The sequence below is a fragment of the Rhinolophus hipposideros genome (genome assembly GCF_964194185.1).
Source record: "Rhinolophus hipposideros genome assembly, chromosome: 5".
In the NCBI taxonomy this organism is placed as follows: domain Eukaryota; kingdom Metazoa; phylum Chordata; class Mammalia; order Chiroptera; family Rhinolophidae; genus Rhinolophus; species Rhinolophus hipposideros.
The window spans coordinates 66,594,275-66,614,990 of NC_138051.1; the positions used below are offsets into that span (position 1 = coordinate 66,594,275).

Genomic DNA, 20,716 nt, shown 5'->3' on the forward strand with positions numbered 1-20,716 from the left:
ATGCTAATACTTCAACTTATTTAGGGTTCAGCCTTGTAGTAACTTTAACCTGGAATTATAGTGCTATAGAGTTTTATAGCTGAAAGGAATTTGGGCCATTTGTTGCAACCCTCTTGTTCTATAGTTGAAAACAACTGAAGCTCTTTTAAGTGATTTATGAGAATCATTCATTATTTCTTTCTTTCCACCACCATTTATTGAGGGTTTGCTGTATGCCAGACACAACCTTGGAAAAGATACAAAGATGAATGAGACATGAGACAGGACTCCTACCTATAAGTAACTGAGAGTCATGTGGAGAGAAAAGGGCTTAATTACAGTGCAATAACTGGTCAAATAGCTGTGTTTTATAAGTGTATATGGACTCAGAGGAGGAAAAACTGTTTCAAGTTTGATGACATATCATATAGGACATGATATTGAGAGAAAATGTATCTGCCATCGTACTAAACTTTGCCCAAGAGTCTCCAAGGGTTTCGTATTAATTGCAAAACAATCCTTTTCTATTTAGAGGATGTGGAGGCAATTGGTATTCCTAAAGAAAAGTCAGATTAAGGGACTAAGGGGTGATAGAAACATATGGAGAAGAATTAGGGCAAGTTATAGAAAATCCTGAATGTTGGGCTAAGAAGTTAGATTTTATTTTGTAGTCAGTAGAGTCATCGAAGATGTTACAGTAGTTATTTCTTCATATATTCTAGTAAAAATCCCCACTTGGTTGAAATTAAACTCCTTTTAAATGAGAAACATGAGAGCTTTCAGGTATTAGAATTTTTATTCTGTTCTTGATTAGTAAACGTATTAATTTGAATATCTCCAAATCACAAAATGTGGTAATGATTAGGTATCTAATTTTTAATACAGAAAGAAAAATAGAAGTCTTAGTTTTTTAAAGTTTTTTACTTCATGTATTTGATAAGCATATTTGTACATTTTTTACTTTTGTACTTTCGCAGGGAAAGAACTTTATTAAACATTAAAGTAGTCATCTTCAGTCTGCATACTTATAAACAATGTAATTATTTGTATAGGGATAATCTTTATATCACTTAAGGTATATCCTTTTCATCAGTTGTTTAATTATAAAATTTATACTAATAATTTAGGCAATCTTTATTAATGAAGAGTGAGAGATAAATTTTCTATCATTCTAATTTGAAGCTTTGTGAACAATAATATGTGGAGGCATTTAATATCTTAAAATTTTTCTTGTGTTGTATTGATATCTAATCTGAAGTTAAAAAAATAGATAATGGTTATTTAACTTCATACAAAAACAAGATATGAAACAGAAAGCCTGTGGCTAGATGCCTCATTAAACTAACTTTTTAAACTTGCCTTTCATGTAGTGTGTATGTGGCATAATAAGCACTTTCTGAAATACCTTTGAGGAGTCCAGTGGTGTGGATCATGCATGGTGTTTGACAAATATTTCCCGCTTTGGCTTGATTTTAATAGAATGGTTTTAACAATTGTTTTTTGTTTTCTACAGGACTTGGAAAGCAGTGTGGGTGAAATTAGCGAAGGACAAAGGCCCAGGCTGACAGCAGCAGCGGCAGCGAACATCTTAACGGGACATTCTGTCCACATGCAGCAGCCTGTCGCTAATGCAGAGTCTTTGGATCAAAAACGTGCTCTGAAGCCATTATCTCAGCAATTTGACATGGTTACAGGTATACACCAAAATATTTGCTTCTTGATGCATCTATTAAAATATTCGCTTTGAATCCCATCGTACTTTCTTTGTGCTGTTTCCATGTTGAATGCTATATTCTGTTTATTATTTATAGTGTGTTCCTAATCTGAATTGAGAAAAGCATAACTATTTTCAGGTGGAAACGTGCAAACTTTCTTTATTAAAAAGGGTCTTTATAACTGAAAGTTTGGTAACAGCTTTTTTGTGGTATACATAGCAGTGTTTCCCCAAATGGGATTCATTTATCAGTGTTGGTACATGAATCCCTGGGTGGGTGGTGCATGAGATAATGTTAGTAATATTAAAGTTAGTAAAGTTTTTTCATAGTGATACAGTTATGTTAATACATACTGAAAAAATGTAACGCCCATCAAAACTGTAACATAACAGTACTTGTTTAGGACAAGGGTAAATTAGCTAATGCTGTAGAAATTCACTCTTCACACTGTATGAATTTCTGACTCCGTGCTCAGTGCACTCAGGACTATTTTAGAACTTCGTTACTTAAACTTTCTGCTGTAACACTTTAGGAATAAGAACAGAATAGAAAATAACCTATCATTAGCATATATAGTTGATTCTCATTATCTGCAGTACACTTATGTTCTAGAGTCTCTGAGGGAAAATACAGGGTTAGGTTCCTATGAACCTCTGATCATAAAATTTGTGTCAGTTGATAAATTACATAGCCTTGTTTTATGTGTGTTTCTATTTAAAGACACTTATTTAATATATATTGTTGCTTCATTAACGTTGAACTCAGGGCCATCAGCACTATAACTCATGCCTGAATGAAGCTTATTTAACACGTGTATTTTTTCTGTAAGGCCCTTCTTGCACTTGGAACACTAGATAGCACTTCAGCACTATGTTTGGGGGTCATTTTAAAATAGCAGAATCACCGACAAAATGTACAAAAATGTGAAAAACATGTCACTAAAATGACAGTAAAAAGTCCACTTGCTTACAGTGGAAAAGCTGCGGTGAGAACGCAGAGAATCACTGTGTCCAACCTCAGCTGGTAAAGTGTATGTAGGGTGATTCAGGTGTTTTGCTTCTCTGCATATGTCCGCATATGACTGCGAAAGTGCTGCGAGTATTGATTTGGGGTTACAACTAAATTTTATCAAGTAGGTGAATTTGCAAATATGGAATCTTCAAATTAATGAGGATCAACTATTTTGGATTTACTTACTTTTCCATTCCCATTCTCGAGGTATGCTGGTTTTTTAGAAATCAGAAAAGGAAATACCTGAAGTGACAAAAACATTGGTATGGAGTATTTAAAGTCCCAGTTTTACAGAGTGAATACCGTATATCATTTCAGAATTGAAAGTAATTCTAGACAATTTTCCATGAAAATAAATGTAAAGTAAGATTGGAATGATTTCTCATTTTGTGCGCATAGTGAGTACATTATGTTTTACATTCTCTTAAATTTGTAGGCTTCAAAAAACAGAAATTGTGACACATTTGTGTCCAGCTATTGGTGTAGATAGCAGTTACACAGGATTGACACTAGGTGGCTCTCACAGATCACTTGAGAACTGATAGGTAACCTTGTTAAACACTTACAGAATGAAATCCAAGAGAATAATATGTTCTGTTTAGCCCCTCCTTATACCTATGGAAGTGTCTAGCACATTACCTACAGTACAGTGCATCTTTAATAGCGGGTACACTGCAGATACTTGTTTAATCTAATTGGAAAAAGTAATGTGGGATAATGCAAGATTGAGCATATAGATGAGGCAGTATAGTAGAGGGGCTAAGAATTTAAGATTTTGGAGTTTCAGCTATCAGTTTGAATTCCAGCTCTGTGTATTTTGGGGCAACCTAACATCTCTGAGCCCGTGTCTGTATCTATCAAATGACGGTGGTATTAGTGTATTAGTTATCTATTGCTGTGTTACACGTTACCCCAGTGTTTAGTAGCTGAAGACAGCAAACATTTCTTATCTCAGACAATTCTGAAAGTCATGAACCTGGGCTGGCTTAGCTGGGTGGTTCTCAGGATCTCTCATGAGGTCGCAGTCAAGCTGTTGGCTAGGGCTGAGGTCATCTGAAGGCTTCCATTGGGGTTGAAGGATCTGCTTTCCACGCTCACTCATGGGGGGCTGCTGGCAAGAGGCCTCAGTGCCTCCCTGCATGAACTTTTCTCTAGAGCTGCTGCTGACACCGCAGCTGGCCTCCCCCAGAGCAGATGACCTGAGAGAGGGAGAACCAAGATGGAAACTGCAACGTCTTTCATAACCTAATCTCAGAAGTGACATGCCATTGCTTCTGTCACATTCTATCAGTAACAGACCAATCCTAGCATAACAGAGTAGGGGGCCAAATAAAGGTGTGAATACCAGGAGACAGAGATCAGGGGGCCTCTTGGAGGCTGGTTACCACAAATAGTAGCCACCTCATAAAGTTATTAGGGATAGTGACAATGCATATAAGTAGTTAGCACAGTGCTTGGCACATCAGAGTTACTCTCCTTAATAATACCTGGAGTGGGTAAAAATTCCTTCCAGTATTTTGTTACATAATGATTATTGTAGAAGAATGATTCCCGTGTATCATTATTTCTGCTGATGGCTAATCGCATGCCTTTTATTGATTTTTAATGTTTTTGCTTACAGAGAGGCTCATCTCTTCTTACTTTGCCTTTCTCTGCCCCTGCTTATTTTCAGAAAGTGTCCTATTTGCAACCCATTGTCCCCTACTACTGTTTCTAATCCTGAGACTCTCAGGTTGGGTTGAGTAATGAAAAGATGCAAAATAAGCTTGAAGAGTTCTTGGGAACCCTAAACTGTAAACTGGTGTTTTGAACAAATTGTGAGAATTCTGGCATTTACTACCCAAATATAGCTCTTCATTTACTCAGGAAACTTGTATTATTAAATAAATTCACAGTGTACCTGTGAATATACTGTGTAGTATATTAGGCATTTGAGATAGAGAGATGATAGACCTCTGCTCTCAAGGAAGTTTACAAACTAGTGTAGGAGAAATACAAGAACGATGACAATTATAATATTGTGTGATTAGTACAACACAGATTGCTGTGGGAGCTCCAAGGCGGAACTCGACCCACTCATGAGGGCTCAGAGGTTTCCCACAAGAGCCAGTGTGAAATTGAATCTTAAAGAAATTAGATGGTGAAGTAGGATAAGTATGTTCCAGTGTGTTTATCTATTCATTTAGAAAATATTTTTTGAAAGCTTGCTATGCTCTAAGCACATTCTAGATGCTAGGAATATAAAACCTGGTAAGGCTGTGTTCATAATGAGTTTTTTCTCTAGTAGACATAATAGATGAGAAGGCAAAAACATGCAATAATATTATCATTATTGTGAAGAAGTCCATATAGGATGGGGGTACAAGAGAGTTGTACCTGTGGAAGACCATCAAGAAGGGCTTCATGCATGAGACGAGGCTTACTTGAAATGACTTCTCAAAGATGAATAGATGTTTGCCATGTGGTAAGTGAGGAGGGACCTTCTAGGCAGAATACATCTGAAATAAGACAAGGGGATAAAGTTGAAGAATAGCAAGACCTAATCAGGGAAATATAAATACTTTATCAATGAATTATAGCTTAGGATGCAATGAGATTGGAAGAGTGAGTAGAAGCCAGGTCCTAAAAAACCCTGAATGATGATACATCAAGTAGTTTTTGGATTTACTCTAAGACAGTAGGGATTCATTTTTTGTGCAAAATGGAAAATAATGCCAGTCTTTTTTTCCCCACGGAAAGTTCAGTTTTGAATGTCTACCAATTCTGAGAGTTTTGTGATATTCACAGATCCATTAAGGATTATAAGAAAATGAGTGATATGATCGTATTTCCCTTTTATTTAGCAAGATCGTCTCAGGTGCGATGTGATGGGTAGACTGGAGAGAATTAAGAGTGGTGGCAAGGAGCCTGGTTAGAGAGCTATTAAAATAAACCTGGTGAGACATTATATAGCAGCAAGGATATATAAAAAGGGAGATTTGAGAGACACTTATGGAGGAGAATGGACAGTTCTTAGTTTAAATCTGAGACGTACCAAAGAAGGGAAAGTCTAAGACATGTGTAAGTTTCTGGCTAGAATGATTGTGTAGATAATATTTCCATTCCCTGAGAGAGAGGGAATATAGAGGAAGGACAGAATTAGGAGGAAATACAGATGAGTGGGGTTTTATACATGTAGAATTTGAGGTGCCTTTGGGTTTCATGCAAATGGGATCATCTGTTAGATATGCCTGACCTAAAGCTGCTGGCACTGGCCATTTCAAGTGGCCTTAGTCTTCTCTGACAGTCCACCACGATTGCTTTGTCATAACAATAAGATTCTATGGTTGTCAAGTAACATTAGGGATTTGAAGTTATGATTAATTAAATTAATTTGACTTGAATGAAATACTTTAAGCATCCCTCTTACAAAGGGTTAACTTATATAGACAACACACCCACACTCAGTGAACATACTTTTTAGAAGAGACACAGCAAATTCAGCGTTCTTACGATTGCTGTAGAATCCTTTCCTGACCTTATCACTGCGTTAGATACCTGTCATATGTGCTTTCTGTATAGTCCTCTAATGTCACCTGCCTGATGTTTCTCTTAACACACTGATTTGTCATCTCACTTGAGGGTAGAGACTTTATCTTGTTCACTGTCATATCCCTGTCACCTAGCAGAGTGTGTAGCACCTGGTGCACAGTCAGTAAATATATGTTGAATGATAGGGTGTTGTATGAGTTAAACGCTGTTATGCACTTTTAATGCTTTTGAGGAAATGTTTGATTATATACTTACTGGGTTTCTACATTTAGTTTTCTTTCATCCAAATTTACCTTGTGTCCTTTTAATTAATTTTTTTCTTTATACCCATACATTAACCACATATAATTTTACATAAAAACAAAATGTGATTATATCATATATTACTTTAAACTACAGACTTTTTGTTTTTTTTGAGTGCCCTCTATCTACCCTTCTCCTCACATTTTCTCCTATGCCATGTTATGCCTTATCCCAGGTGAATAGTAAGATTCTGGTGTGTAAACTTTTTATTTTCCTTGCACATATATAAAATTGTAAACATACACACACATATGATATATATGATACACACGATGTGTGTGTTTGTCGTTATTTTACAATTTAAGATCATATCATGCACACGTGCCTGCATTTTGTTTTTACTCAGTAAACTCTGGAAATTTCTCCAGGTCAACTGATATCGGTTAAATTTATTTTTTAAATTTATTTTTTTTAATTACTGCATAAAACCTTTTAGTGTTTAGTGCATTAATTTATTCAGTCATTGCTCTATTGATGGATATTTACTTTATTACCATTTTGCCCCACTATAAACAGTGCTAGAGTACATATCTATACACATATCCATCCTAACGTATTGTTGTATTTTATGTTTATCAGATAGTTTCCCAGGAATGGTTACTGGGTCCAAAGGCAAATATGTTTTTAATTTTAAAATAGATGCGCCAAGTTGCTGTCTTACAAGTTTAAACCTATTTGTCTTTACCAGCAATTTATTAGAGCCCTTTCCTTGCGTCGTCTCCAGAATTTGTGTTTATTACTCTTTTTATTTTTGCCATTTTTGAAATTTAAATATATGTCTCTGACTACTGGTGATTTTGTAAGTCTTTTCATGTTTGTTGGCCATTTGGATTTTTTTCTTCTGTTCTTTCCCTATCTGAGTAGGTTCTACATTTTTCTTGTAACTTTTCTATATTTTAAATGCTTTCTGTCATCTGTGTAACAAATACTTTTCTCCAAATTTATACTTTGTTCATTGACATTACTTATGATCTTCTTTTGCCATATAATGAAAAAAAAAATTTATGTACGGTTACTTACTGTCTTTTATATTTTCTGTATTTTCATGGCTTGCTTAGGTTTGCCCTAACACAAGCTTATACCTGTGGTCTCTTACATTTTTCTTGGCAAGATTTTCATTATTTAGTATATATTTATATTTAAGTCTATCTGGAATTTATTTTTGCAAATGGTATAAGGTAGAAGTCCAGTTTGATTTTCTTCCAGATAAATAGCTAGTTGTGTCAGTATCAATTATTACGTAAGCTATCTTTTTCCTACTGAATGGAAATGTTAACCAATTTGTATTAGGTTGGTGCAAAAGTAATTGTGGTTTAAAAGATTAAAAATAATTGCAAAAACTGCAATTACTTTTGCACCAAACTAATATAATAAATTCCCATAGATGTAGGAATATTTTTCTGGATTCTTTATTCTAAGTATTCTGGATCTAAAACATTCTTTATTATCTAAAATGTATTAGACTATTGGGTTTTTATGGCACTTTCTGTTATCGATAGAGCAAGTTTTCGTTTTTAAAATTATTTTTTATATTTTTCTTGGCAATTCTCAGGCATTTATTCTTCTGTATATCTTTAAAAATTTTTTTTCAATTAAATATCACCCTAATTGGAATTATATTATTTTATGTCTATTGAGAGAATTTAATATTGGGAGAATTGAAATTTTTATGGTATATCTTACTATTCGTACAGATCTTGCAGATTTCATAATTTTCTTCATATGGATTCTATGCCCTCTTCAATAATTTTATTCTTAATTATTTTATAGTTCTAGTCACTATAGTAAAGGATTATTTTTCAATTGTTTACATGTATATTGATACAATATAGAGAAAAGCCAATGATTTTTACATATTTCTCTATTATCCAGTCACATTACCAAATTCTCTTAATAATTCTAATAGTTTTCTTTTTCCTTACTAGAGTCTCTTGGGTTTTGCTAGATATATAACTATATAATCAGCACACAGTTTTTAATCTCTTCTTTTAACATTCTATGTGCTAATTCTTTTCATTCATTTGCCAGTCTTAAGAAAATGTTGGAAAAGTGACATAGGAATAGAAAAAGGTATTATAGAATAAGGTCTAGAACAATAGTTACTCTAAATGATGGATATTATGACCATTATTTAAATTAATCTTATGTTTTGCTAGTAATTAAATGAGAATTAAACAGATAATAATGTTGAGAAATTGTTTTGTGCAGATTGAATACCAGAAAGATAAAGCTTAAAACTCATTATGTGTATTTTGCTTCATGCAAAACTCACCTGAAAATATAGATTAACATAAGAGATGAGAGGGTGACTATTTACTAAACCTAAGAAATTGTCAATAGACTGTATTTATATGGAAAATATCTATGAAGTCTTTAAAATATTATTTTAAACAATTTAGTTTATGTATAATGCTTCAGGTCTATTTCTATTGATTAAAATGAGATAGACTATACTGTGTTATATTTAAAAGGTGGCCATTAATTAGGAAAAGCAGGAGTTTCTTAGAAATATTTTAGCAAGAATGTGAAATAAAGAACAGTGACTAGGAGTTTGAAGATGAGGATTTTAATTCCTCTGTATCTTTTACTCTGATTTTTTTGGACCATTAACTTCCCTGAGCCTTAGCTTTGTCAGTGAAAGACAGTTATACTATCTGATTTGCCCTACCTTACAGAATGATTGTGAGATTCGAATTAAATGAGATAATGTATATGCAAGTGTTTGGAGTATAAAGTATAATATAAAAGTATAGTGACATTATTATTAGATAGGTATCTTTGCTCTTATTGTCTTCTTTTTATTGATGTGGTGGAGACGCCATTTAGATTAGGAAAAGAGGAACTTGATCATTTGAAGAAAAATATCTACAAAACAGAGCTAAGTAATACTAACATTTTCTAGCCAAGAAATTGCCCCTTGCTTTGAGATTACATTTTAGATAGTATTGTATTGACTCTCACTGATAGAAAAGGTAAGCTGGAGTGTTAGGAGTTGGTGTGTAGGAATGGGGATTGGATGTAGACTGAATGAGCAACTTATTGCTTGGAAACTTAGGTTAGAATGTCCACAGATTTGTTTGAACATAGGCGCTTTTTGCATTCTCTCTGAGCTTTGGTTTTATTTGCAATGTAGGCTTGGTGTTTGGTTGAAGTACACTGCTACTTCTAATTCAGCAGGTAAGAAATAATTGGTAATTTTAGTCAATTATTTATTGTTTGTCTAAGATAAATTAACAATTTATTTTAACTTTTTATTTATATTTGATAACAGGTGGTGTTTATGAAGATTCATGTGCTAGTCATGGTCCAATGAGCTTGGGAGAATTGGAGTTGCAGCCAGATTCTCATCTTGCTCTTCCCACGAGAATTCTGACAGCACAAGCAAAGGATGTTAAATTATCAGAAGCAGCTGAAGATTATTGTCAGGTACCCAATCAGTAGTACTTGTGCTACATTTAAAATGAGGATGGTAACAGTATTTCCTTAGCATGGTACACTCTCAAGAGCATAGTCTTTGGAGTAAGATCGCCTCAACTCATGCCTCCTGTATTTACTTACTCAAGCCTGGGTATAAATCTTAGCTCATTTCATTTCTAGCTGTGACCTTCAACACCCTCAGCCTTTTTCTAAGCTTTAATTTCCTCATATTTAAATTAAAGATTAAAAATAATGTGTGTAAAATGTCTGTTGCCTAATTAGTAGCTATTTTCATTTATACCTTTGTATCCCTATGCAATATCTAGCTTATAAATTTGTGTGTAGTAGGTAGTCAATAAATATTTATTACATTAAAATTTGCGAAATGTGTTACCATGAAAATAAGATTTCATACTGAGTTAAGCCAATGATCCATATAGTCTTACATATTGAAAAAAAAATTTACTCTTCAAGACATAAAAAAAGTGCTCATGTTAGTAAGTACAGTTTTACACCTGTGTAATAACATGCATTTATCACTGTGGATTAATTTACTCAATAAATATTCATTGCATGGTATTGTATAGCATAGTATGGTGTTGAGGATGAGAGCCAAAAATATGTAAAATAAAGATTGTGTATGAAATACACCATTGTGTAGGGTTCAGAAATATTTGTTAATAACTTCTGTATAAAATAAAAATTGTTTTTGACCTTGAATTAGGCAAAAATGACACCAAAAGCACTACCCATGAAAGAAAAGTATTAATAAATTGGTCTTATCAAAAATAAGTTCTCTTTAAGACACACTGTTAAGAGAATGAATAGACAAGCCACAGATGGGAGAAAATATTTGCAAATTGCTTATCTGATAAAAGACTTATACCTAGGATATATGAGAACTCACAGAATTCAATATTAAGAAAACCAAACAATATAAATAAAAAGTAGATAAAGTATTTGGACAGATATTTTACCTTATTATATCTTATTATATCTTACCCCACCAAGATATACTGATGGCGAGTAAGTACATAAAGAGATTCTCAACATCATCAGTCATTAGGAAAATGCTAATTAAAACCACAAAGAAATACCATTACACATCCATTAGAATATCAAAAATTAGAAAGACTGACATTCCAGGTGTTGGCAATGATGTAAAGCAACTGAACTCTCGTATGCTGCTGGTTGGGAATTTAAAATGATTCAACCACTTTAGAAAACAATTCAGCAATTTCTTTAAAAAGTGAAACATGCAACTACCACGTGACCCAAGCATTTCAGTCCTAGGTATTTACCCAAGAGAAACTAAAACATGTCTACACAAAGACTTGGACATGAATGTTCATAGCGACTTTATTTGTAGTAGGCCCAAATTGGAAACAACACAAATGTGCGTCAAATAGGGAGTGTACAAATGGTGGTATAATCTCTACAATGGAATACCACTCAGCAATAAAAAGCCGTGAACTGCTGAAACATACAGTAACATGGACAATTCTCACAAAAGTTATGTTGAGGAAAAGAAGCCAGACCCCCTCCTCAAATGTGCCTACTCTATAATTCCTTTTATATAAAATTCTAGAAAATGCAAACTCATCTATAGTAATGGCAGGGAATACAAACATATGAGAAAACTTTTGAGATTGGTGGATATGTTCATTATATTGTCTTGATTGTGGTGATAGTTTCATGGGTATATACAGATGCCAAAACTTAGCAAATTGTGCACTTTAAATATGTGAAGATTATTGTCAGTCAATTATACCTCAAAAAAACTATTTAAAAAATAAAAGAAAGATTGCTTTCCTTTAATTGTTGGCCTACTTTAAAATAAAACTATGCTGTGTCATCAGAAAAATGGGCCTCAAAAAATTCATTTGTTAGATTTCTTTAATAGAGAAGTATGGCTAGTAATAATGATAGTACACACTTATAGTACTTACTCTGCCAGATGCTGTTCTAAGCCTTTATATATTTAATCCTTACAACAGCCTAATGAGATAGTTATTATTATTTTTTTTAATTATTATTATCATCTCCATTTTATGCATGAAGAAGTTGAGGTTTGAGGAGTTAATAACTTTCCCAAGGTCAAAACTAGAAAACAACTTAGCCAGATTTAAACACGAGCTGTTTGGCTCCATCATACTCAGCCCTTCATCACCATGGTTAAGGAAGGGAGGCTCTGAGCTGAAGCAGCCAGAGATGGTCGTAATACCCATCTTCGAAATGCAAACCAAAATAATATTTCCTTCAAGGCAGGAGCCTACATGACTAATGACTCTAAACTTAGAAGACCAGAGTTAAGGCTAGTTGTTAGGACTACAGTCTAAAATAACTCACTTTTATCTATAGATGAATAGGTGCCTGCCAGAGCTGGGGTGGTTATATTTGAGTCCATGTGCACTACTGTTTCACATTCTTCTCTGCTTGTATTTGTTGATAAGAGTTCAGAGATATCTTTTGAAGTTACTGTCAAAGTATATCTGGTAGCTGTTTTCAGGGACTTACTTATAATTAGGCTCATGAAATGGGAAAAGCAAGAGAGAAAATGGCTAAAGTCGTCACAATTTGTGATGTGTGATTGTAAAGGAATTTGTGACTGCTATAAATTTCAAATTTGGGTAGGTTATGGAGGAGAGATGATGGGACTTATGGTAGCCTGTACATTTCTTGAATGGCAAAGGAGGATAACAATACCTCTCACCCTTGTGAGAATTAAATTATGTCGCTGTATATAAAAGCTCTTCGGAAATTGCAGTGCATTATGCAAATTTTCATTTTATGGAAAACTAGTTATATGAGAGTGCTTACAGCCAAATTAAGTTTTTATCCTGTCTAAATCCATCATGCATATATATCTAGAATAGTTTGAATTGTAAGTAGCTCTGAATTTTCTAGTAAAGATAGGCAGAAATTATTTGAATGTTTGAAATCTTTGTATGTTATTTAAATCTTTTTAAAGACTTTATTTGCATATCTTTTCTTTAGTAACATGTACTCCATCGTTCATCTGTCAATTAGACGTCATGCACAATATCCAAATTTTATATAATGAACATCTAAGTAATTTAATTGCTCAAATTATTTTAAGGTAATCTTAAAAATAATACTATGACTTCATGTCTTAAATTCTTCAGGACCAACAAAAGCAAGACCAAGATGTTAAGCAAGTCGAACACAAGCCAGCACAAAGTCGTATAATACGTGTAAGAAGTAAATCTGATACTTCACTTTCACAGCAACAAGGTAGGATTCGTTTCCTTTTAATAATATTATAGTGTGATACTTGTCCTGATATGAGAAATCTTTACTTTTACGTATGTCTTGTGCTTTAGGTTTTCTTTTTGTTTGTTTTTTCTCATTTAGTCCATTGGGATAAAGAATCTGGTATTATATTTGACCATGTCTTTGTTCTTTTTACCAATAAACTCTATTTCTAATGGATTTCTATAACTCCCAGCTAGTATTCCTTTAATCTTACCATTTTGTTCTTGTAAAATTGAATGTCTTTTTATCTCTATCTAGGTCTATATCTATATCATAGTTGTCTGTCTTAAATTATAATATGATAAAGGCAGGGATTATGGTGCTTTGTAAAGGCCATTTAGTGTTGTGTGGTGATGTTGACCAAGTACAACTGAAAAACACAAAGGATTCTTATGGTAAATGCTATCATATCCATGAACTTTTCTGTACTATTGGTTGATTATCAAAATTGTGTGAACTACAGTCAGCATCACAGCATTTTGATGTTGTCTTTATGTTTCTGCAAGGCTGTTGGCCTTTTGTTATGTTTGCCATCATGCTTTTTAGTCATTAAAATTTGTATAACCTGAATTCTGAAATTTGGTAGGAGAAATTAAGATGTCTTCTGTTTAAAACTTTCTATTCACAATCCAGGAAGAAGTATTAAGAATATTTTAAGCAGTGGAGTGTTTTTCTTTGTTTTTCTAATTATTGTTTTTTATCTCATTTATGGAGTGCCAATATAATTTCAAATATAGCTGTGCATTTGGCATTTTGGGAAGGACCTAAAGTAGGAAGGAAGCACTCAAGATATATATTAAGATTATACTATATGAAGTTTAGGTACTTACTTTTCTGTTTGTTTTCTGTTCTTCTCTTGCTCCAACTTGTCACAACTTTGCTTTCCAAACTACTTTTCTAGCCTAACCATGGTACGAGTAGTGTTAATATTGTATTTTAGAATCCTATGCAAAATTGCCTGTAAAACTCTCCTCATGGTATTTAAAGTTAATCATGACAGTATATAGATCAGATGAGTGTTCCTGACCTACTATAAATGAGTACTGTTACCATTCATGGTCAGTGACTATACATTAAATTTAGTCTTTTTAGAAAATTATAATTTCTTAAAATTATAAATGAATTATGTCTCCTTGGAGGATGGCATATGTAACAAAATGATCATTTTTCTTAGCTTATAGGGAAATATCTTTGGAAGATTTTAAAGATAAATATCTCTCTAGGAAAGTGATGCTGTTTTCAGTTTCATATATATGAATGTCTGACCACAAGATGGCAATAGTAAAATTTTTGACTTAAAACAGTGTCATTAAATAATTTCCAATTGACATTCAATAAGTCAATAAAAATCATAAGAAGAATTAGAAAATACTCAGGTATTACTAGTAGAGGGCAGTTTTATTTAGAAAAAGTTTAGAACAGTGGACTTAATATGTATACTTTTTTTTTCCCATTTAATTTTACATCTACGTAATATAGAAGTTAGGAGAGCAGACCTATGTCAGGTTTGGCTAAGACAAATAAATACCCAGGGAACTATAAATAGAGCATTTTAAATAGAAGCCAAGTGTTTCACTCTATAATTGATACATATCTCCATACTGAATATGTTTTAATGCATATGATTGCCTTGGCAAATACAGTTAGTTATGACTTTTTCCCCATAATTTTGTGGGTTTTATTTTTTTTTCCCTGATGAAACTCTGAGACATAGCCAAATGTTTCAGAGGAAAGGAGAGTCAGAGTGCCAAAATCATCCTCTGGGATTTTCAGGACTTTGGGTGACCTTGAAGGAATTCAGTCCTATCTCATACACAGAGGTCTTGAAGATAATGAAGGAAATTCACCTTACCACTAGGGAATCAAAACCACATCTTGTCTGGCAGATAAATGCTTCTAAGAATATCTGATCCCCAAATTATGGCTGTTTCCGGGGGAGATATTATGTATTTCACTTTGAAATGGGTACTAGTTTACGATGTGTATATCAAAAAATGTATATCAAAAAATCAAGCAATTTACTAGTAGTAGCAGCTCTTTCAGTGGTCATCCATTAATAATTAACTGAAGATATGGTTAAGACATAGGTTCTAGCAGCATGCTTCTGGGAAATCTGTAAAATCCTCCCCCGCCTTGATTATTACTTTCAGATTTTAGTATAAAAAAGAGAGATTGCATTGATTGTTCCAACAGATGACATCCTTGGAGTCTAAGAGTAATACTCCTTCATTTGCTATTGAATTCTTTGGGTATATTTTTTACCACATGATATCACTTACCTGATTCTATATCCAGATTAATGGTTTTATAGTGAAAGCAACTTTTTAAGTGATTTTAATGAGTCATTTTAATTTTTTTCCCCTTTCACTGTACAAGTTAACGTTCTTCAATACAAATGAGGTACTAGTTTTTTTGTTTTTGAGACTAGTTTTAAAACCATTTATTTGTTTGCAAACCCAGGAACAATTAATTCTACAGAGTGATATATTAAAGTAGCTACCTTTAAAAAATATTTTCCTCCTTTAGTTTTTCTTTTTTTTTTTAAATTTTAAGACCATTATAATAAATAATAATTAGGAAGTCAAGCATACTATACTATAATCAATGGGGAAAAATTAGATCACGTTTTGTGTTTGTATGCTAAGACAGATCATTTGTCTAAGTTGCTTGAAATTCACAGCATTCTTCAGTTTTCTTTTTTGTAGGTCACTCAGAAAATATGTGTCGAAATGCTAAAAGTAATAAATGTAATTGCAGTAATTTATCAAAAGCAGGTTACATTTTTGTTTGAAATAAACTTACAGAATCACAAATGTTTTCCTTTTTTGACATTATGTCTTGAGTTTAATTCCTAGCCATCTTAGCACTTTTTTTAAATTAAAATTTATTGAGGTGTCAATGGTTAGTAAAATTACATAGGTTTCAAATGTACAGTCCTGCAGTATATCATATATATATCACCTTGTGTGTTCACCATCCAGAGTCGGTTCTCCTTTCATCACCATATATTTGACTCCATTTACCCTCATTTACCAACTCCCTCTCCCTTTATCCTCTGGTAACCACTAAACTGTTGTCTGTTTCTATGAGTTTTTGTTTATTTATTTGTTTGTCTTGTTCCTTTGTTGCGTTCAGTTTTATATTCACATATCAGTGAAATCATATGGTTCTTGACTTTTTCTGTGTGACTTATTTCACTTAACACAATAATCTCCAGATCCATTCATGGAGTATTCCATACAATAGTATTCCATTGTGCATATATACCACAACTTATTTATCTAGTCATCTATTGAAGGATATTTGGTTGTTTCCATGCGTTGGCTACCATAAATAAAGCTGCAATGAACATTGGAGCACATAAATCTTTACAGATAAATGTTTTTAGATTTTTTGGGGTATATACCCCGGAGATGGATTGCTGGGTCATATAACTATAAGACATTTTAAAAAATAAATTAAGGATAACACAAAGAAATGGAAAGACATTTCATGTTCATGCATTGGAAACATCACTATAGTTAAAATGGCCATATTACCCAAAGCAATATATAGATTTAATACAATCCCCATCAAAATCCCAATGGCATATTTTAAAGAAATAGAACAAAAAATCATCAGATTTGTATGGAACCACAAAAGACCCCGAATTGCCAAAGCAATCCTAAGAAAAAAGAACAATACTGGAGGTATCACACTCCTTGACGTTAACTTGTACTACAGGGCAACAATAATTTAAACAGCATGGTATTGGCAGAAAAACAGACACACAGTCCAATGGAATAGAATTGAAAACCCAGAAATAAACCCACATAAATATGGACAGATAATTTTTGACCAAGAAGTCATAAACATACAATGGTGAAAAGAAAGCCTCTTCAATATATGGTGCTGGGAGTACTGGAAAGCGAAGTGCAAAAGAATGAAACTAGACTGCTATTTGTCACTGTGTACCAAAATTAACTCAAAATGGATCAAAGATCTAAACATAAGACCTGAAACAATAAATTGCATAGAAGAAAACATAGGTACTAAACTTATGGACCTTGGGTTCAAAGAGGATTTTATGAATTTGACCTCAAAGGCAAACAGGCAAGTAAAAGCTAAAATAAATGAATGAGACTATATCAAACTAAAAAGTGTATGCACAACAAAAGAAACCATCGACAAAATAAAGAGCCCAAATGGGAGAAGATATTTGCAAACAACGCCTCCGATAAAGGGCTAATATTCAAAATATATAAGGAACTCATATAACTCAACAACAAAAAAACAAACAATCCAATTACAAAATGGGCAGAGGAGGTGAATAGAAAATCTGCAAAGAGGACATACAGATGGCAACACACATAAAAAAATGCTCAACGTCACTAATCATCAGAGAAATGCAAATAAAAACCACAATGAGATATCACATCACACCAGTTAGAATGGCTATCATCAACAAGACAAATAGTAACAAGTGGTGGAGAGGCTGTGGAGAAAAAGGAACCCTCATGCACTGTCGGTGGGAATGCAGACTGGTGGAGCTGCTGTGGATAGTGGTGTGGAGGTTCCTCATCTCAGCACCTTTAGTGCTCAGCACAATATAGTGATTGTGACTTTAAATATATCAGAATTAGGAAATTCAAAGCTTATGTATATTTAGAAGCTATTTCTGGCCACATGTGCAAATGAAATAATTTTTGTCCAATAAAGCAGTAATTTTTTTTTGCCTTTTTTATTTGAAATATAGCTAAATTACAATAGCTATCAGAATTATAATTAGTCTTAGGAATTTCAAAATCATAGTTAAAAGTTTTTTAACTTGATCTTTTTTGTTCTTAAGGTATGACACGTAATTTCAAAACCAGGTGTGTGGTTGGATCTCTGATAGGAAGGGGATGGGACACAGAGTGATAAATCCGCCCCAAATCCATGAATCCAAATGTGTAACAAGCATTATCTGAATAAATGTGTCCTCAGCAAATCCATGTTATTATTGATTAATAAAATAGAAATTCACTTTTAAATGTTGCTAAATTCTGGATTTCTGTTTCTACCTTGGATGAGGAAAATAAAAGGAGTGTCACACCGCCCTATCTATAATGAAATGTCAGATAAACTATGAAATCATAACATTTCTTGAACTTACCGAAGAGCTTATGATGTAGAACGACTAAGTAGCCTAACGTCCAAGGAGAGACAGAGTCCTCTAAAGAGATGGGACACAGCACTTCTCAGTGTACCAGAGCACGGCCACAGGAAGAGACACAAGGCACCACACAGCAGATGAGATGTGTTTGGCCATATTGTTCTAATAGGTGGCTGAAGGCCAAGCATAGACACATTGGTATCTACTGATTCAAGCGGATTTCACTCCCACTTGCAGTTTCTTCTCCACAGACCTCTAGAAAAAGAAAAAGTGGGAGACCGGGCAGGAGACTGGGGAGATTCTTGGAAAAGGAGAGTTCTAGAAAGACCAATGCCCCATTTGGACCCTTTTTCTATAACAAAAGCCTTAAGTCACTAGGGAAAGGGCAGCATATCTGTCACCTCCAAAGTATAGGTGAAAACCCATGTGGCTGTGGGAAGGGTAAAGAAAACATATCTACTCTTGGGAGATAGGAAAGAAATAGTGCTGGTCTCACAATATTCAATCAATACCATTAGTGGTCTCCTATTGCTGGGAGAGGACAGGAAACTCACTCGAATAAAACTTGCTAAAGGGACAAGGCAGAGTTTGGCTGCCACAGGGAAGAGAGACAGGATCAAAGTGGAAGCCCCACCACAAGACCCAGGCATACAGGACCTGCCTGGGACTGAGGCTGGACCAGGACAACAGACAACTACTCCTTTTCCATCCCTCTCCATGAGACCAACAAGCACTGAGTAAGAAGCAGCAGCAGTTTACCAATGGGAAGGCACCATAGTGTAGAGAGGAGAAACTCCCTTTGTTGTAGGGGACCAGTGAAGCTGAAAGCTGGAACCTTGAGAAAAACCCTCTGGCAACCTAGGACCCAGCCTAAACAAGATGTGACACTAGAAGATTTCGAAGCTGGTGGTACACCAAAGTTAACTGCAGCAACAACAAAATTCAAAGCCAACTTCTGACTCGATTAACTAAATTCCTCACACTAATGGCATAGCTGAAGAAGAGTTGTCCCTATTTCCATGCTTAAATACTACTTAACCTCAGTCTCCATTGCCTTACACTCAATGTTTGGCATTCATCAAAATTAGACATAAAAAAGTAAGAAATCAACAACCCACACTTAAGAGACAAAGCATTCATAACAGCAAGACTCACAGATGACTCACTAGTCAGAACTATCAGACAGAGAATTTAAAAAACTGATTAATGTAGAAATCATTACATTAGTAGAAAAGATAGACAAAAGATAGTAAAGATAGACAACATTAGTGAACAGATGGAAATTTGAGTGGAGTTGGAAATTATAAGAAAGGGTCAGATAGAAATGTGAGGGGTATCAGTAGTAAAGATGAACCATGACTTTAGTGCGCTTATCAGTAGACACAACATAGCCAAGGAATCAGTAAACTTGACATGAGTCAATAGAAATTGAAACACAAAGAGAAAGAAGAGTGAAAAAAAAACAAAACAAAACTGAGCATCCAAGAGGAATATCAAATATCCTAATATACATCAATTGGAATCCCAACAAGAAAAGGGAAAAGTAAAAGAGTACTTGAAGAGATAATGACCAATAATTTTATAGCAACAATAAAGAATGTCATACTACAGATCCAAGAATCTCAGAGAACGCCAGGCAAGATTAAAATGAAAAATACTTATACACATCATATTCAAGTTGCTAAAAACAAAAGACAAAGAGAAAATATTGTAGGAAATCAGAGAAAAAAGGTGTATTACTTACAGAAGAACATAGGTAAGAAAAACATCAACTCCTTATTACAAACCCACAGTCCAGAAGATAATGGAGTGACATTTTCAAGTGCTGAAAGGAAACCAAAAACGTCAACCCAAAATTCTGTATCTAGCAGAAATACTTTTCAAAAATGAAGGCAAAATAATTTTTCTCCCCAGGTCAATGAAACCTGAGAGACAGACATGTACTACCAAAAAGTTAAAGGAAATTTTTCAGGTAGAAACTAAATGAAGAGCCTCTGAGATAGTTAAAATGAAGGTATGAAAAAAAGAGTTCTTATTTTTAATCACCGGAAAAGATAATTGACTGTCCAGAGCAAAAATAATATCAATATGCTATCTATTTATAGGGCTTATAAAAATAAAATGACAGTGATAGCATGAAATATGGAATGGAGGAATTGGAAGTATACTAATGAAAGGTTCTTACAGTGTATGTTGTGATATATTATTTGAAAATGGGTTATGATAAGTGATAGATGTATATTGTAAACTCTAGAGTAATCATTAAAATATTTTTAAATAGTACTAAATTAAAACTACTCAGTTATTCCAAAAAGCAGGCATAAAATTAAAAAGGAACAACAAAATAACA

At 33.8% G+C, this 20,716-nt stretch overlaps 1 protein-coding gene across 6 annotated transcripts in view; it reads left to right on the plus strand.

Moving 5' to 3' along the window:
- KIAA0586 overlaps positions 1 to 20,716 on the plus strand; it is a 107,346-nt gene that overhangs the window by 55,981 nt on the left and 30,649 nt on the right. For all 6 annotated transcript variants that reach the window (XM_081048845.1, XM_081048849.1, XM_081048846.1 and 3 more), the window contains 3 exons: positions 1,493 to 1,673; positions 9,811 to 9,965; positions 13,103 to 13,211. In XM_081048845.1, the coding sequence (XP_080904971.1) occupies positions 1,493 to 1,673; positions 9,811 to 9,965; positions 13,103 to 13,211 (445 nt within the window). The remainder of the gene's footprint in view (positions 1 to 1,492; positions 1,674 to 9,810; positions 9,966 to 13,102; positions 13,212 to 20,716) is intronic.